Source organism: Oncorhynchus nerka, linkage group LG26, assembly GCF_034236695.1.
Source record: "Oncorhynchus nerka isolate Pitt River linkage group LG26, Oner_Uvic_2.0, whole genome shotgun sequence".
NCBI lineage: Eukaryota > Metazoa > Chordata > Actinopteri > Salmoniformes > Salmonidae > Oncorhynchus > Oncorhynchus nerka.
This window is the reverse complement of record NC_088421.1, coordinates 1,596,500-1,613,352: the sequence shown is the minus strand read 5'-3', so window position 1 is coordinate 1,613,352 and position 16,853 is coordinate 1,596,500. Positions and strand designations below refer to the sequence as shown.

Genomic DNA, 16,853 nt, shown 5'->3' with positions numbered 1-16,853 from the left:
TCTGTGTTCCATTACAGTACTTCCCTCTCACCATCACTAGTCCATCTAATCTTTCTCAATCTGTCTTGCTGTTGGCTGATTTCTCTGTACATGGGCTGAGTTCCAATTGGCATTCTGACTGTTTTGCCACCTGGAGGGAACCAGAAATACTTAAGTTTGGGTGGCAAGACACCAAGACGGGCCAGGCCAGTTATTCCTGTGAAAAAAAGGAAGATTTACAGCCATATTCTGGGAGAGGAGGAGATAGTGATGAGGGCAGGAAGGAAAGACTGCCCCCGGGATGATTTTAAGTTACCTGTGTACTGAGACAACAACAATCCACCAACATTAGGAAATTACAAACCACCTCACACCTGCGATCAAACCAGCCTCCAAAGTTAACACATCTACAGTATGCCACGCACCCAATCTCAGCAGACCTCAGTCTCAGCGTGGTGACTTGTTTCCATGGTGATGGCTTTTACCACTCTCTTACATTGAGCCGTCCCACAATAGCTCAGCAAATCAGGTTCCCTTTCGGCAACTCCTGTTTACTGGTTGGTCGCTACACTGAGCCAAACGCACCATGTGGCAATATTAGAGAGAGAGAGACTTGCGAGAGAGAGAGACTATGAGAGAGGTGCCTGTTAGTTAGGTCAATCAACAACAATGTGATCCATATGCCATAACCTACTTTTTGTGTCGCTAAACATTTCACTGCAATATGGTATCAGATCTGTCTTCATCTTCAGCACCTGAGGAACACCTAAGAGTCAAAACATTGTTTCATTGGAATTAGCTTCTTAGTTGCGTTGACATGAACTGTGCTGGAGGTGCATTGAAATAAAATGGTCTGTACAGTACTTGTGTTGAAAAGAAACGCACTCAGAACACAGTGCGCTCTCAGAGCCTGAGCTGTGGAAAAGGGGACTCAATGTGACTGGCAGCTATTATTAGAGAGACAAATCACACTGCTCAGCCACTAGACTACACTACAGCCAGAGCCAGACCAGGGGGTGCTGATGACAGGTGGTTGTGGGAGGTTACTCCTAAATCAGGTCCATTAATGGTATTAGATACCAATAGATTCTTAAATAATATCACTTATAAATGCCTTATTAGCCTACTACAGTTGCAGTACAAAGGGTCTTACTTTATCTATAATTACCCCAAATCTAAGGTTGTATTGTTCAATTCAGAAGATGAGTTCCAATTCAATTTTAGGGCTATAAAAACATACATAGTGAAAATTGTTGCCAGTTCCCAATTGAATGAAAACATAGGTGATGAATTGATTGAGTTCAAATGGAATTGAACCCCCAACCCTGAATCTGTTGTTTAGATCTAGGATGCTTCCCAAATAGCACCCTATTCCTTATATAGTGCACTACCTTTGACTACAGCCCTATGGGGCCTGGTCAGAAGTAGTACACTATAAAAGGGAATAGGGTGTAATTTGGGACAAACATAGTCTACTGAGGAGTTTAAAAACTACTATTATAAGGCTCAAGACCAGGATCCCAGCTGAATGGCTGCTTACAATTTTCACAAGAAAGAGTGTGAACTTGGTTTAATTAGCAACATCTGCTGCTGCTACGGCGCACCGAGCCCAAAGTGACAGAGTACTACACACTAGACCTTTGTAGTGATAAAACACTGCTGAAAATAAAGTTAAAAAGCCATGAGTCTTTGAGGCAGAATGGGAGGGGTGTTGTTTAACATGGCCTGCATGTAACAGCTTAGTTTTCAAGTGTTGCACATATAATACACATCAGTGTTTTAGATATTTCCTTTATTAATTGTTTTATCTTAAAAACAGTAGATAATATCAGGATTTTGTGTATAGTAGACTAACCTCTGGCTTCTCTTCTCTCCTCAGGTCAGGAAGGGTGTGTCTAGGACCCATTTGGCCACTTGGACAGAGATCTGTTTTGGCATCAGGGGGGAACCGCCTGTGCCCATTTCCTGTAATACCCAGTGTTGTTTCCTGTGTCTTGCCTACCACTCTGACTGTTGAGTTGGAGCAGCGACTCTCTGGTGCCCCACTGGCTGAGCCTGGATCGGTCATGAGTGTGGTCGGGGCGCACCGCTACAGCATTGTGTCCTCAGAGGAAGAAGGCCTGCGTCTCGGTACCATGCCTTCCGTCACAATGGGCAACGGCTTCGGTAACGGCAAGATCCACACGACGCGCCGCAAGTGCCGCAGCCGCTTCGTGAACAAGAACGGCCAGTGCAATGTGCACTTCTCGCACATGGACGAGAAGTCGCAGCGCTACATGTCGGACATCTTCACCACGTGCGTGGACATCCGCTGGCGCTGGATGTTCCTGATGTTCACATTGGTGTTCGTGGTGTCCTGGCTGGCATTCGGCCTGGCCTTCTGGGTCATCGCTTTGCTTCATGGAGATATGGACAACCCGGGTGGTGGAGACGATAACTTCACCCCCTGCGTCCTACAGGTCAACAGCTTCGTGGCCGCCTTCCTGTTCTCCGTGGAGACACAGACCACCATTGGTTATGGCTTCCGCTGCGTGACGGAGGAGTGCCCCTCAGCCGTCTTCATGGTGGTCTTCCAGTCCATTTTCGGCTGCATCATCGACTCCTTCATGATCGGTGCCATCTTAGCCAAGATGGCGAGGCCTAAGAAGCGTGCAGAGACGCTGCTGTTCAGCAACAATGCAGTGATCGCCATGCGGGATGGGAAGCTGAGCCTTATGTGGAGGGTGGGCAACCTGAGGAAGAGCCACATGGTGGAGGCCCATGTCCGGGCCCAGCTCATCAAGCCCCGCATCACAGAGGAGGGTGAGTACATCCCCCTGGACCAGATCGACATCAACGTAGGGTATGACACGGGCATCGACCGCATCTTCCTGGTCTCCCCGCTCACCATTGTGCACGAGATCGATGAGGAGAGCCCCCTGTTCGGCATCAGCAAGCTGGACCTGGAGTTGTCCGACTTTGAGATAGTGGTGATACTTGAAGGGATGGTGGAAGCCACAGCCATGACAGCGCAAGCTCGCAGCTCCTACCTGTCCTCAGAGATTCTGTGGGGTCACCGCTTCGAGCCTGTCGTCTTCGAGGAGAAGAGCCAGTACAAAGTGGATTACGCTCACTTCCACAAAACCTTTGAGGTGCCGTCCACCCCCCAGTGCAGTGCCAAGGACATGGCGGAGATGGAGGACGAGGACAAGAATCCTACGCCCACAGCCAACTCTTTCTGCTATGAGAATGAGCTGGCTTTCATCAGCCAGGACGAGGAAGAGGATGAGGAGGGGCAGGAGGATGGAGACAGGGTGCCAGAGCTGGAGAGACTGCAGGCCACCGTCAGCCTAGACCAGAGGTCATATCGTAGAGAATCGGAGATATGACCTTTGACATTTCATAATAGTTTTCTTGTAACTCAGTTCTAGCGGGTTGTTTTCCATGTGAATACATGCAGAGCAATGCAAGTGCCATATGAAACCCATGACTTATCGCATCACGCTACAGCCATGAGGAAGGAGGAATTCACTCTAGAAACAGCCATGCGTGGAGACAGCAGTGCTGCTTGCTCATAGTATGGAATAACAGGAACAGTCATCAAAAGACCCCTCTCTCTTTAAGAAAACTTTAAACCTTTTGGTCATGAGAGGGTTTGAGGTAGGAGCTTTATATAATGCAATATTCATTGTCTATTAGGAAATAATATCTTAGCTATAAAAAAATATATATTGATTTCTTAGTTGAGTGTGTGAAGTATTTTCAACAGATCAAGAGGGTATTTTGAGGGATTCTTATAACTGCCCTATATTGTAGTTTACAGAGTCAAAGACACAGAGTGTGATGGAAATAGAAACACTGGATACCTACTGATGTTTAGCTAAACATTTTCTATATGCACACCTGCAGTTTTAAAGGTGCTTTCCATAAATATTGCCTGCTGCTAATTAGCTATTTGAAATAAATATGAAATATAAACTTAAAATTGGAAGAATACAGTGATAAAATGCATAAGTGCATAAATTTGTGTTGTGTATTTTGCATTTCTATACAATTTGAATCCCTTAGAAAGTGAACAATTGATAGCATGAAATTAGATTTTTGTTATATTACTGGGAACCTGTATAGAAAACAATTAGTCGGCACAATTCACTATCAAGTGAACAAAACACTATGTTTTGCTGTCTAAATCACTCTCTAGCAATTGCACTCCACCACTTTATTTGTTTAACAGGGAATCTGATTGATTTAGACAGCTCCAATTATTGCACACAGCTGAACGGCAGACCAGGCAGCAACATTGATAAAGCACAGTTACAGGTTGGCTCGTACCGAAATCTAGCACAAATAGAACAAAGCACTGCATTAAGGGGCTACACTCGGCTACACTTGAAAATCAAACAAATTAACCCATTAGCCACCGCACAGAAGCAAAAGATTGGCTAACAAAAGAGCAGTAGCCTTAGCTGTATATTAGGCTACATTTCAGCTGATAATACTAAAATGGGAGTTGGCTGGGTGACTGAAGTTAAAGACCAGATAATATAGAACTGTAGAATTGACCTACTGACAGTCTTACCAAAAACCTTAAAAATAAGTGACAAGTGGGAATAAAAGAGGGACAAAGAAAGAAGAGGAGAGATTAAAGTTGGTAGGTAAAGTCTGGTACGGTACTAAAAATGGGTATATCATTTGCACTGTTACATCTCCTTCCAGTCATCACATTGGCTGAGGAGACATCAATCAAGACATGGGTCATGTTCATTGGGTACCAAAAGGGAGAAAAAAACATATGCAATAGTAAACAAAAAAAATGGTTTACTATTGCATATGTTTTTAAACGTTGTGTGCCCTAATGAACACGGCCATGAGGTTGCATAAAGAGGAGATACCATTGGACATCCCTAAACAGACCCAAAGGAGGAAATAGTGAGAAATAGAATAATGGAGAGAGACAAAAGAGGATTACATTAGCGACCTGTTCTCCCACAAGGGCTCTTTTCAGACAGGCAGTATTTGGAGAAATGAACATGTCTAATTACAGTACGGGGGAATATGTAACATCATTTAAATAAATTAAATGTGTTGTAGAAATAGATTACTGCCTGCAAAACTTGTCACCACGAATTAGAAAAACTCTGGGTGGGAAATAGTGCCAAATGGTACCTATTCCCTATATAGTGCACTACTTTTGACCAGGACCCATAGTACTTATTCCCTACATAGTGCACTACTTTTGACCAGAGCCCTATAGGTGTGTAGGGAATAGGATGCCATTTGTGACACAGACCTAGCTCTTTCTGCGTTTCATATCTGAACTATGCACCTTAGATACAGTTTTGAGAAAAGAAGAGTGAAAACTAATAACAACACGAAAACAATACTATAGAGTAAAGACACAGGTCATTAATTTAGGTTCAACACAACAGTAAGTGTACACCTGACAGATTTGGACATATGTCAGCAATATGGTAGCAGACCAGACCCTCTATTAGGTTAGGTTAATACTGTTTTACTTACACCAATTTATGCTACTCCAGTTTTGAACGGGAATCAATCCCCCCCTCCCCCCCCCTTAAAAGACCTAGATGCACTATTGTAAAGTGGCTGTTCCACTGGATGTCATAAGGTGAAAGCACCAATTTGTAAGTCGCTCTGGATAAGAGCGTCTGCTAAATGACTTAAATGTTAAATGTAAATGTAAAGAAGTGTACGGTGGTAGGGACTAGTACTACAGTGGTTTATGTTACTTTAAAACTGGGTTGTACAGTCCTGCTATCCAGAACTTGCCTTGTCTATCAAGGTCCATTCAGATTATTCAGCATTATTCTCAAGGTGAAGCTTGCTGTCGGCTTTTGTGGGCGTGTATCAGAACATCTCATGCTGCATCCAATCCAATCAACTGACTCTTATTACTCAAACCCTTGGCGATAGACAGAAGACAGGCCCAGAATAGACCTCCTGATGCTTCTTTTCTTTCAACACTTTCAAGCAACACAAAACTTTGGCTTCAAGCCCTAACTACCCGTCGGGACTCTTCTTCCCAAATGAAACCTAAACCAAAGTTGTGTACTGTAGTCAGAGCCAGATAAAGCTGGTTTTAGTGCATGAGCTTGAGCAACACTCGTCCATGTACTGTATGTGTCAGGTTGCGATATCCAAAATGGCACTCTATTCCTTATATAGTGTACTATGGTGCTCTTGCTCTGGTAGAGCAAAGTAAAATAGAGTACTACAGTACATAGGGAATAAGGCGCCATTAAGGACGCACCCTCAGTCCTCCCTACAAACCCAACAGAGCCCCAGGACACTGTATGGAGGATCCACAGACCGGTCAAACAGATTACTGTTTTCTAGTATATTTTTGTAGAGTACCAGAATTCCTTGTCTCTCCTACTGCACAAAGTAACTCACTATATAGCCCTATATGACCTATAATAGTTTTTGTGGCAATCTTTCATAGACTAGACATTAGGGACATAGAAATGTATTGTATAGAATGGCCATCCCTTTTTGAAAAGCAATGTTGGATGGATGCCAGTCAGATGGCTAATGAACTTGGAGGAGTAGTGGTTTGACAAAATATTCAAGTAATTGTTGATTTTTTTTGTTTTTTGTTTTGTTTCAGAACTTTGTGTAATTCACACACTATCTGATCTGTTAAATTGTGCGGCTATATCGTTTTGTTCATAATAATTCATGTGGAATGGAGAGAACATTATCAATACTTTGTCATTCTAAACTAGCTCCTACAGTCTCACGTCAGAATTAGACCATTCATCCATGTCTCTCAAACGTCCAATTTCTAAGTTCTTCCAAACGTCAAATTGTGTACTTAGACATTTTGCGGAGTTAAAATCTCAAAAACAACTTTCTTTCACTGAATTTGAACATGCAACCTTTGACAGCAGAGACAGATGCCTATGCCTATGCCTACCCACCATACATGTCTAAGCAAAACCAAAACTTACTTGAAGGTAACAGCGCTCCCTGTTGCACCTAGTGGCCAGTTTTCACGTCATATCAGATATTGATATATGTCTACTGACTGGTGTCACGGGTGAACTGGCTGGTAATTCTACAGCATCACATTATTTTGCTTTCTGGGAAGGTTAATGAAACACATGGCAAGGAAGATCGGTTGCGTCCAAATGGCACGATATTTCTTTAATAAAGCACAACTTTGGGCCCTGGTCAAAAGTAGTGCACTTTGAAAGGAAACGTGCCGCTACTACTGTACAAGGTGTCGTCTCTGTAACAATGATGGCAATGGGCGATCATAGAGATGCAAAACCATTATCAACATCTGCTTTATCCACAGTACCATAGGGTAGTGGATGACCATTGATATTTAATGTAACAAATTAACACTTTTGACACCAAATTCCCTATATAGTGCACTACCTATGCCCTGGTCAAAAGTATTTCACTATGTAAGGAATAGGGTGCCATTTGGGACTTAGACTTAGTTGTCCATGACTCTTAATAATACTCCCATATGGGTCCGTAGATAGACAGACTGTCCTATGTGCAGTGGAAACTTACTTGCTCACTATTTTCATAAATCAACACTATTCTATTTTTATATCAATCTTGATGAGCTGTTTTTTTTCTTAATATCTCTGAATATGCTTGGAGGATGAGGAAAGGGGTTGAATTAGCTTGATACTTGAGCACAAACTGAAACTGCAAACCTGGGGATGAGGAGAGGGAATTGGGGGGAAGATACAAACTGAAACTGCATTCAAACTGAGCTTTTAGCACATCATAACTACTGATCTATAATCTTAAATCTAGAATTAACATACCAATAACATAAGCCATCAGATGATACCAACCAGAGAGTTGTGGAGATATAAGAGATGTCCGAGCTGCTCACTAAGTCTCTGATTAAAACTAATTGCTATTTATCTTCAGAAAGGAGAAGGGATTCTGTAACTGACTCGACTGGATGGACTGGTTGAACTTTGACCTCTATCGGACGTCTTCCACTGTCTGAACGAGCCCGAGATGCTGATTTACACTGACTGGGTTGTTGTTGATACATTTTTCTCCTACCTTTTGGTTTATTTCAATGAACAATGAACGACTGAAAACGTTAATAAATCATAAAAAAAAGATATATAATTACAAAATGTAACTGCGTTTTAATGGTGTCTCTTTTCTCATTGACATAATGATTTGTGATGTTACTGAAGAGAAAGAAGTGTGGGCGTTAAGCGGAGAGAAGAGAAGAGGAGTGAGAGAGAAGGATGAGAGAGAAGAGAAAGGGGAGAGGGACAGAGAAAAGAGAGAGACAGGTGTGATTTATGATTGGCAATTTGGGGTACAGTGTCAGAGACTCCTACACACACACACACACACACACACACACACACACACACACACACACACACACACACACACACACACACACACACACACACACACACACACACACACACACACTTTCAAGTGGAGAGGATCCACAGTTACAGTATAGATTGATGTGTAAGTCCTTATAAGGTCCCTGATCCTACAGGACTAATCAACTTTGATTAATAAATGGAAAGTGTAATCTGCTATGGGATAAATAGTGTGTGTGTGTGCGTGCGTGTAACATGTTATGTTGTGTGTATATATCCAACAAATGAAACATTTCTTATTTTTCAAAAGGCTATGTATCAGGGTTATGTATCGACGCCTGGAAATATGGAGTAAAAAAAATGCCACAGCTGGGCCAACAACAAAATAACACAGAGGTCACATCCCAAATGGAACCCTACTCCCTACATACATTTGAACAGACCCTTATTGGCATTGGGCACAGACCTCAATTCAACATCTATTCCACATTGATTCAACCAGTGTATGTCCAGTGGGCAGTTACCAGCTGCCAGTATAACCACCTCTCCATTAAGCTCTGTGGCTTGACCCTTGACTGTGTGTGTGCGTGCGTGCGTATACAGAGACACAGCAATTGAAATACAGTACCAGTCAAAAGTTTTTGAAATGTTCCGGATTGACTGTTTTAAAGTAATGACGGACTGTCGTTTCTCTTTGCTTATTTGAGCTGGTCTTTTACCAGGGCTATCTTCTGTATACCACCCCTACCTTGTCACAACACAACTGATTGGCTCAAACACATTAAGAAGGAAATAAATTCCACAAATAAACTTTTAACAAGGTATACCTGTATTCCACTACTACCTCCAAAATGTATTCCAGGTGACTACCTCATGAAGCTGGTTGAGAGAATGCGAAGAGTGTGCAAAGCTGTCATCAAGGCAAAGGATGGCTACTTTGAAGAATCTCAAATATAAAATATATTTTGATTTGTTGAACACTTTTTTGGTTACCACATGATTCCATATGAGCTATTTCATAGTTTTGATGTCTTCACTATTATTCTACAATGTAGAAAATCATTAAAAAAATAAAGACAAACCCTTGAATGTGTAGGTGTGTCCAAACTTTTGACTGGTACTCTATGTGGTCCATTTGTGTGTGTGTGGCCAGGATTCAATCCGATCTCGGTTATAGGAATTGCGATCTCCGCAAAAGCGGGAACCTTGCCTTTAAAAGCTGAAATTCCTATAATCTGCGATGGGATTGAATCCTGGCCTGTGTCTATGTGTGAGTGTGTGCGTGTATGTAAACATGTTACATGTGTGTGTTAAATCCAAGCATGTACAGAAGGATCAATGGTAATATTCTTCTCTCAAAAAAAACATCTTCAGACCAATCAGATTAGATTAGTGATGATGATGTAATGTCACCTCCATAGTTCCTATAACAGCCAGAGTGCGGCAGTGCCATGAGTCAGCGTGAAGCCTAATCTGGTGCCTAAACCTGCTGGTGCATCCTGCCGATTAATCCCTGACAAGATCACAGGTCAAAGGGTCGTACGCCATTGCCTCCCAAATGGCACCCTGTTCCCTTTATAGTGACTACTTTTGAACAGGGCCCGTAAGAGCCTAGGCACTATTTAGGACATAGGGTGAAATTTGGGAGTCAACCCAGGCCTCCTACCTAGGCCTTCTACATAAGAGTTAATTTGTCAGTCGCACACCAGGCAGCACTGTGTAATCCGGGTAAAGGACGGACACCATTGCTGTGTCCCAAATGACTTTATTTAAATTATTATTTATTTAAATTCACTTTATAGTGCACTACTTTTGATCAAGGCAAAAGTAGTGCCATATACAGGGCCTTCATAAACTATTTATACCCTTCGACTTATTCAACAATTTGATGTGTTACAGCCTGAATTCAAAATGGATTTAATTTTTTTTTTTTTTACCCATTTACACAATTTCTAAAAACATGTTTTCACTTTTTGTCATTATTGGGCAGAAATGTTTGCAAATGTATTGAAAATGTAATACAGAAATATTTCATTTACATAAGTATTCACACCGAGTCAATATTTGTAGAAACACCTTTGGCAGAGATTACAGGTCATCTTGGGTATGTCTGCATCAGCTTTGCACATCTGGATTTGAGAATTCTCTCCCATTCTTCCTCGCAGATTTTCTCAAGCTCTGTTAAATTAGATGGGATGCGGCGGTGAACAGTAATCTTCAAGTCTTTCCACAGATTTCCAATGGGATTCAAGTCTGGGCTTTGGCTGGGCCACTCAGGGACTTTCACATTCTTGTTCTGAAGCCATTCCAGCATTGCTTTGGCTGTATGCTTGGGGTCAATGTCCTGTTGGAACGTAAATCTTTACCCCAGTCGAAGGTCATTTGAAGGTCATCAAGGATTCATTTTTTTCTTTGTACTTTTTTCTCCCTAATTTTGTGATATCCAAATGGTAGTTACAGTCTTGTTCCATCGCTGCAACTCCCGTACGGACTCGGGAGAGACAAAGGTCGAGAGCCATGCATCCTTCGAAACACGACCCTGCTAAGCCACACTGCTTCTTGACACACTGCTCGCTTAACCCAGAAGCCAGCCACACCAACCTGTCCGAGGAAACACCACCCAACTGACGACCGTGTGGCGTGTATGCGCCCGGCCCGCCACAGGAGTCACTAGACCGCGATGGGACAACGATATCCCGGCCGGCCAAACCCTCCCCTAACCCGGGGGATGCTGGGCCAATTGCACGCCACCTCATGGGTCTCCCGGTCGTGGCCGGCTGTGACAAAATCCAGAACCCGTACCTGTATTGACGCCTCCTTAGAAAGCTAGGGAGGCCCTTTTACTCATCAAGGATTTGCCTTTATTTTGCTCCATTTTATTGTTCCCTCTATCCCTACCAGTCTCCCAGTCCCGGCTGCTAAAAAGCATCCCCCATAACATGATGCTGGCACTGCAGTGCTTCATGGTAGGGATGATGTTTAGACAGGTGATGAGCTGGGCCTAGTTTTCTCCAGACATAGCACGCCAAAGCATTCCATTTTTGTCTCATCAGACCACAGAATCTTTTGTCTTATGATCTCAGAGTCTTTCATATGCCTTTTGGCAAACTCCTTAGCGTGCTATCTCAAGAGTGGCTTCTGTCTGGCCACTCTCGCATAAAGCCCAGATTGGTAAAGTGCTGTTGAGACTTTTGTTCTTCTGGTAGGTGCTCCCATTTCAGCCAAGGAACTCAGTAGTTCCGTCAGAGTGGTCATTGGGTTCTTGGTCACCTCCCTGATCAAGGTCCTTCTTGACCGGTTGCTCAGTTTGGTCGAACGGCCAGCTCTAGGCAGAGTCTTGGTAGTTCCATATTTTTTCTATTTCCAAATGAGACCACTGTGCTCTTGGAAATTTTCAACACTCTAGAAATTGTTTTATACCCTTCCCCAGAAACAGTATATGCCTAATCACATTTCCATCTACTGTAGGAGATCTACAGACAGTTCCTTGGACTTCATGGTATAGTTTCTGCTCTGACATGCACTGTCAACTGTGGGACCTTAAATAGACAGACAGGTGTGTTTCTTTCTAATCATGTCCAAACAATTGAATTGGTCACAGGTGGACTCCAATCAAGTTGTAGCGATGATCAAAGGAAATTGAATGCACCTGAGCTCAATTTGGAGCAAAGGGGTATGAATACTTATGTAAATGTGATATTTCTGTATTTCATTTTCAATAAACTTGCTAACATTTCGAAAAACATGTTTTCACTTTGCCATTATGGGTTATTGTGTGTAGATAGGTGAGGGAAAGAAATCTATTGAATCAATTTTGAATTCAGGCTGTTACACAAGAAAATGTGGAATAAGTCATTAGGCACAAATGTATGGATTTCACATGACTGGGAATACAGATATGCATCTGTTGGTCACAGATACCTTAAAGAAAAGGTGGGGGCGTGGATCAGAAAACCAGTTAGTGTCTGGTGTGACCACCACTTGCCTCATGCAGCGCGACACATCTCCTTCGCATAGAATTTATCAGGCTGTTGATTTCCTCTTCGATGACTGTGTGAAGTTGCTTTATATTGGCGGAAACTGGAACACGCAGTCGTACATGTTGATCCAGAGCATTCGAAACATGCTTAATAGGTGACATGTCTGGTGAGTATGCAGGCCATGGAAGAACTGGGACATTTTCAGTTTCCAGGAATTGTGTACAGATCCTTGCATTATCATGCTGAAACATGAGGTAATGGCGGTGGATGAATGGAATGGAACGACAATGGGCCTCACAACTCCATTGTGTCCTCCTCCCAGAGCGCTAAGAACCTTGGCGTGATCCTGGACAACACCCTGTCGTTCTCAACTAACATCAGAGCCTGGCGGTGGCCCGTTCCTGTAGGTTCATGCTCTACAACATCCGCAGAGAACTTGGGAACGACCCTGCCTCACACAGGAAGCGAGTTGGCGCGTCAGGGAGATGGTCCTAATCCAGGCACTTGTCATCTCCCGTCTGGATTACTGCAGGACTCGCTGTTGGCTGGGCTCCCTGCCTGTGCCATTAAACCTTGAGGCAGATGCTTCAACAACTCATCCAGAACGCCGCAGCCCGTCTGGTGTTCAACCTTCCCAAGTTCTCTCACGTCACCCGCTCCTCCGCTCCCTCCACTGGCTGATGGTTCACAGTATCTAAAGATGAGGTCGAGCGATTCCAGCAGTTGATGAGCAGAGGAGAGAGAGTTCTTTAGCATCCGCTACAAGACCATGGTGCTTGCCTAGCGGGAGACGGAGCTGTGAGGGAACGGCACCTCAGTACCTCCAGGCTCTGATCAGGCCCTACACCCAAACAAGGGCACTGCAGAGACGTGAGTTCATCCACCTCTGGCCTGCTCGCCTCCCTACCACTGAGGAAGTACAGTTCCCAGCTCAGCCCAGTCAAAACTGTTCGCTGCTCTGGCCCCCAATGGTGGAACAAACTCCCTGGAGGATCACGAGGCAGCCAGGACAGCGGAGTCAATCACCACCTTCCGGAGACACCTGAAACCCCACCTCTTTAAGGAATACCTAGGATAGGATAAAGAACTAATCCCTCTCACCCCCATTGATCTCCCCTGATAAAAAAGATTTAGATGCACTACTGTTCCACTGGAGGTCATAAGGTGAATGCACCAATTTGTAAGTCGCTCTGGATAAGAGCGTCTGCTAAATGACTTAAATGTAAATGTAAATGTAAAATCCCATCATGTTATGTCTGTCATTCATATTGCCAAAATGCAAATTGCCATCGATAAATAAATGATGTTGGAGGCGGCTTATGGTAGAGAAATTAACATTCAGTTGTCTGGCAACAGCTCTGGTGGACATTCCTGCAGTCAGCATGCCAATTGCATGCTCCCTCAAAACTTCAGACATCTGTGGCATTGTGTTGTGTAACAAAACTGCACATTTTAGAGTGGCCTTTTATTGTCCCCAGCACAAGGTGCACCTGTGTAATGATAATGCTTTTTAATCAGCTTCTTGATATGCCACACCTGTTAGGTGGATGGATTATCTTGACAAAGGAGAAATGCTCACTAACAGGGATGTAACACAGATTTGTGCATAACATTTGAGAGAAATAAGCTTTTTGTGCATATGAAACATTTCTAGGATCTTTTATTTCAGCTCATGAAACATGGGACCAACATCTTTACATGTTGCGTTTATATTTTTGTTCAGTGTACATACTGAGGCATAGATGCAGACATACGTACATGCACACACAAGCATGCACGCACACACATACACTTTGAAGAGGTTCAGTGACGGTGCCTGGTATCCCACTTTGGGAGAGCCTTTTCATCTCTCATCCAGATCTGACAGGGTCACCTTCCCCTCAATCACATGCACAGACTAAAAACCACTCCACACGCGCACACACACACACACACACACACACACACACACACACACACACACACACACACACACACACACACACACACACACACACACACACACACACACACACACACACACACACACACACACACACACACACACACACACACACACACACACACACACACAAAACAACTCTCTACACAAGTGGTTTGCTCTGCATTTACTGCCAGGGGAAATCAGCTCTCAGACTCACTAAGAGGCTTTCACTCTCTTAGTTTGTACAAGATCAAAAAGACGAAACTGAATAATTACATTGCATTGTGTGAATGTGTGCAGAGGTGCGTTTTCAACCAAATGTTTGTGTTCCAGTGTTTACATACCCTTACGAAGTGACAACATCCAGTGTATATGTGTGTGTGCCTGTGTCTATGAGTGAGTGTCTGTTTTTGTCTGTTTGACCTGTGTCTATGCGTGTGTTTCTATGTGCCTGTGTCTATAAGTGTGTGCCTAAGTGTGTGTGGGCCTGTGTCTGCCTGTGTGAGTGTGTGTGTATAGCTGTGGGTTTACCTGTGTTGCAGAGCAGGCTGTCTGAATTGGAAGGTCACATCACTGCTATTGGTGGGTGAATAAGAGTTCATTAACACCACATCAGACATGAGGCTATCCACTTGGTTATCCAATCACTACTGCAATAAAACGTGTCTGTTAGACAGGGCTTGACACACACACACACACTCACACACACATGGATGCAAGCACGTGCACGCACACACACAAATACAAACACACACACGCGCAGACAGACAGACACACTGACTCAGGGCCAGATTCAATCCGGACCGTGGAAGATCTGCATTATAACGTGATAGAAATGTTACATTTCCGATTGAGCCGAAATATGCAGTGTTTACCATGAATCTTTCGTGGTCCGGATTGAATCTAGGCCTCAGACACACACACAGAGAGAGAGACAAAACAGACACTCTCTTATCAATTGTGAGCAGTCATTTTTTATTGTTTGAAAAAAGAAAAAGGCGTAGAGGGTGAGAGTAAAGGCAGTTGGATATTTTCGGCTCCCAGACGCCTACCTCCCTTGGGGTCAGAGATCAAAGGACCAGAGGAGGTCAACGTTGCCTGCTGCAGAGAAAAGTTACGTCCCAAATGGCACACTATTCCCTAATTAGTGCACTACTTTTTGCTAGGGCCCATAGGGTTCTAGTCTAAAGTAGTGCACTATGTAGAGAATAATGTGCCATTTGGGACACATCCAGAGAGTGGGTCGGTTGTTTGTTAGAACACTCCGTCTTTAATTGCTGTACTTCTGTTCTGTACCGGTTCTCCTTGCCTGTGGCTCAGTATGGGAGGAGAGAAGAACGAGGCGAGGGAGGGATGGAGGGGCATGTCGTAGCTTAGCTGTGGGTGAATGTATGCATCTGCAGGAATGAGATGATAGACGTTTGGCTTACTGTATGGTTTTAATATCATCACTTGTGCTTTCTCTCTCTCTGTTGCTCTCTCTCTCTCTTATACACACACACACACACACCAAGGATTTTCATATGCCCATCAGCTAAACTACACTGGTAATTGCTTGAGTCCAACTTGCTACTGAAGAAAATTCACTATAGTGAATGCAATCTCTCCCACACACACAAACACGCCATCCCCCACACACACTTGCTCGCACACACACACATGCCATAATGAAAACCCAGATACCATACACACTCCTACAGGGTAGTGGGAGGAGAACGAGAGATTCAGATAGACTCCACTCGGTGCCAGGTTCCCATGGCGACAGGTGACATAACGCCTAATGGAAAACAACCAAACCTGATGACAAACAGCGAAAGAGAACCACTTGAACACTGTGTGCATCTCAAACATCACCCTATCCCCAATTTAGTGCATTACTTTTGACCAGGACTCATAGGGCTCTGGTCAAAAGTAATGCACTATATTGGGTTTGTGTGTTTATTAGAACACACTGGAAAATCTGTGTGTGTGTGTGTGTGTGTGTGTGTGTGTGTGTGTGTGTGTGTGTGTGTGTGTGTGTGTGTGTGTGTGTGTGTGTGTGTGTGTGTGTGTGTGTGTGTGTGTGTGACTATTATAGTGCATTGCAAAAGTATTCATCCCCCTTGTCATTTAAATGTCCAGGATGGCTCGAACAGCAAACGCCGGGGCCCCCTCGATGTCCAGAGGGGGCGGAGGAACCTCCCGCACCTCAGCTTCCTGGAGTGGACCAAACACCACCGGCCTGAGGAGAAACACATGGAACGAGGGATTAATGCAATAATTTGGGGGAAGCTGAAACCTCGTTCAGTCTCCTCAGGAATTTAAATGGCCCACAAACCGCGGACCCAGCTGCTGGCAGGGCAGGCGGAGGGGCAGGTTTCAGATCGAGAGCTAGATCCGGTCACCTGGTGCAAACACCAGGACCTCGCTGCGGTGGTGGTCGGCGCTCACCTTTTGCTGCCTCACGGCCTGTTGTAGGTGCACATGGGCGGCGTCCCAGGTCTCCTCCGAGTTCTTGAACCATTCTTCGACCGCAGGAGCTTCGATCTGGCTCTGATGCCACGGTGCCAGGACCGGTTGATACCCCAGTACGCACTGGAAAGGAGAGAGGTTATTGGAGGAGTGGGGGAGTGAGTTTTGGGCCATCTCTGACCCGGAGGATGAACA

At 44.1% G+C, this 16,853-nt stretch overlaps 1 protein-coding gene across 1 annotated transcript in view; it reads left to right on the top strand.

The window, feature by feature from the left end:
* The window catches only part of LOC115109976 (ATP-sensitive inward rectifier potassium channel 12-like), a 61,190-nt gene extending 53,092 nt beyond the window's left edge, over positions 1-8,098 (top strand). The window contains exon 2 of the mRNA XM_029635258.2: positions 1,859-8,098. Within this exon, the coding sequence (XP_029491118.1) occupies positions 2,046-3,347 (1,302 nt within the window). The 5' untranslated portion in view covers positions 1,859-2,045 and the 3' untranslated portion in view covers positions 3,348-8,098. The remainder of the gene's footprint in view (positions 1-1,858) is intronic.
* Positions 8,099-16,853: the final 8,755 nt, after the last annotated feature.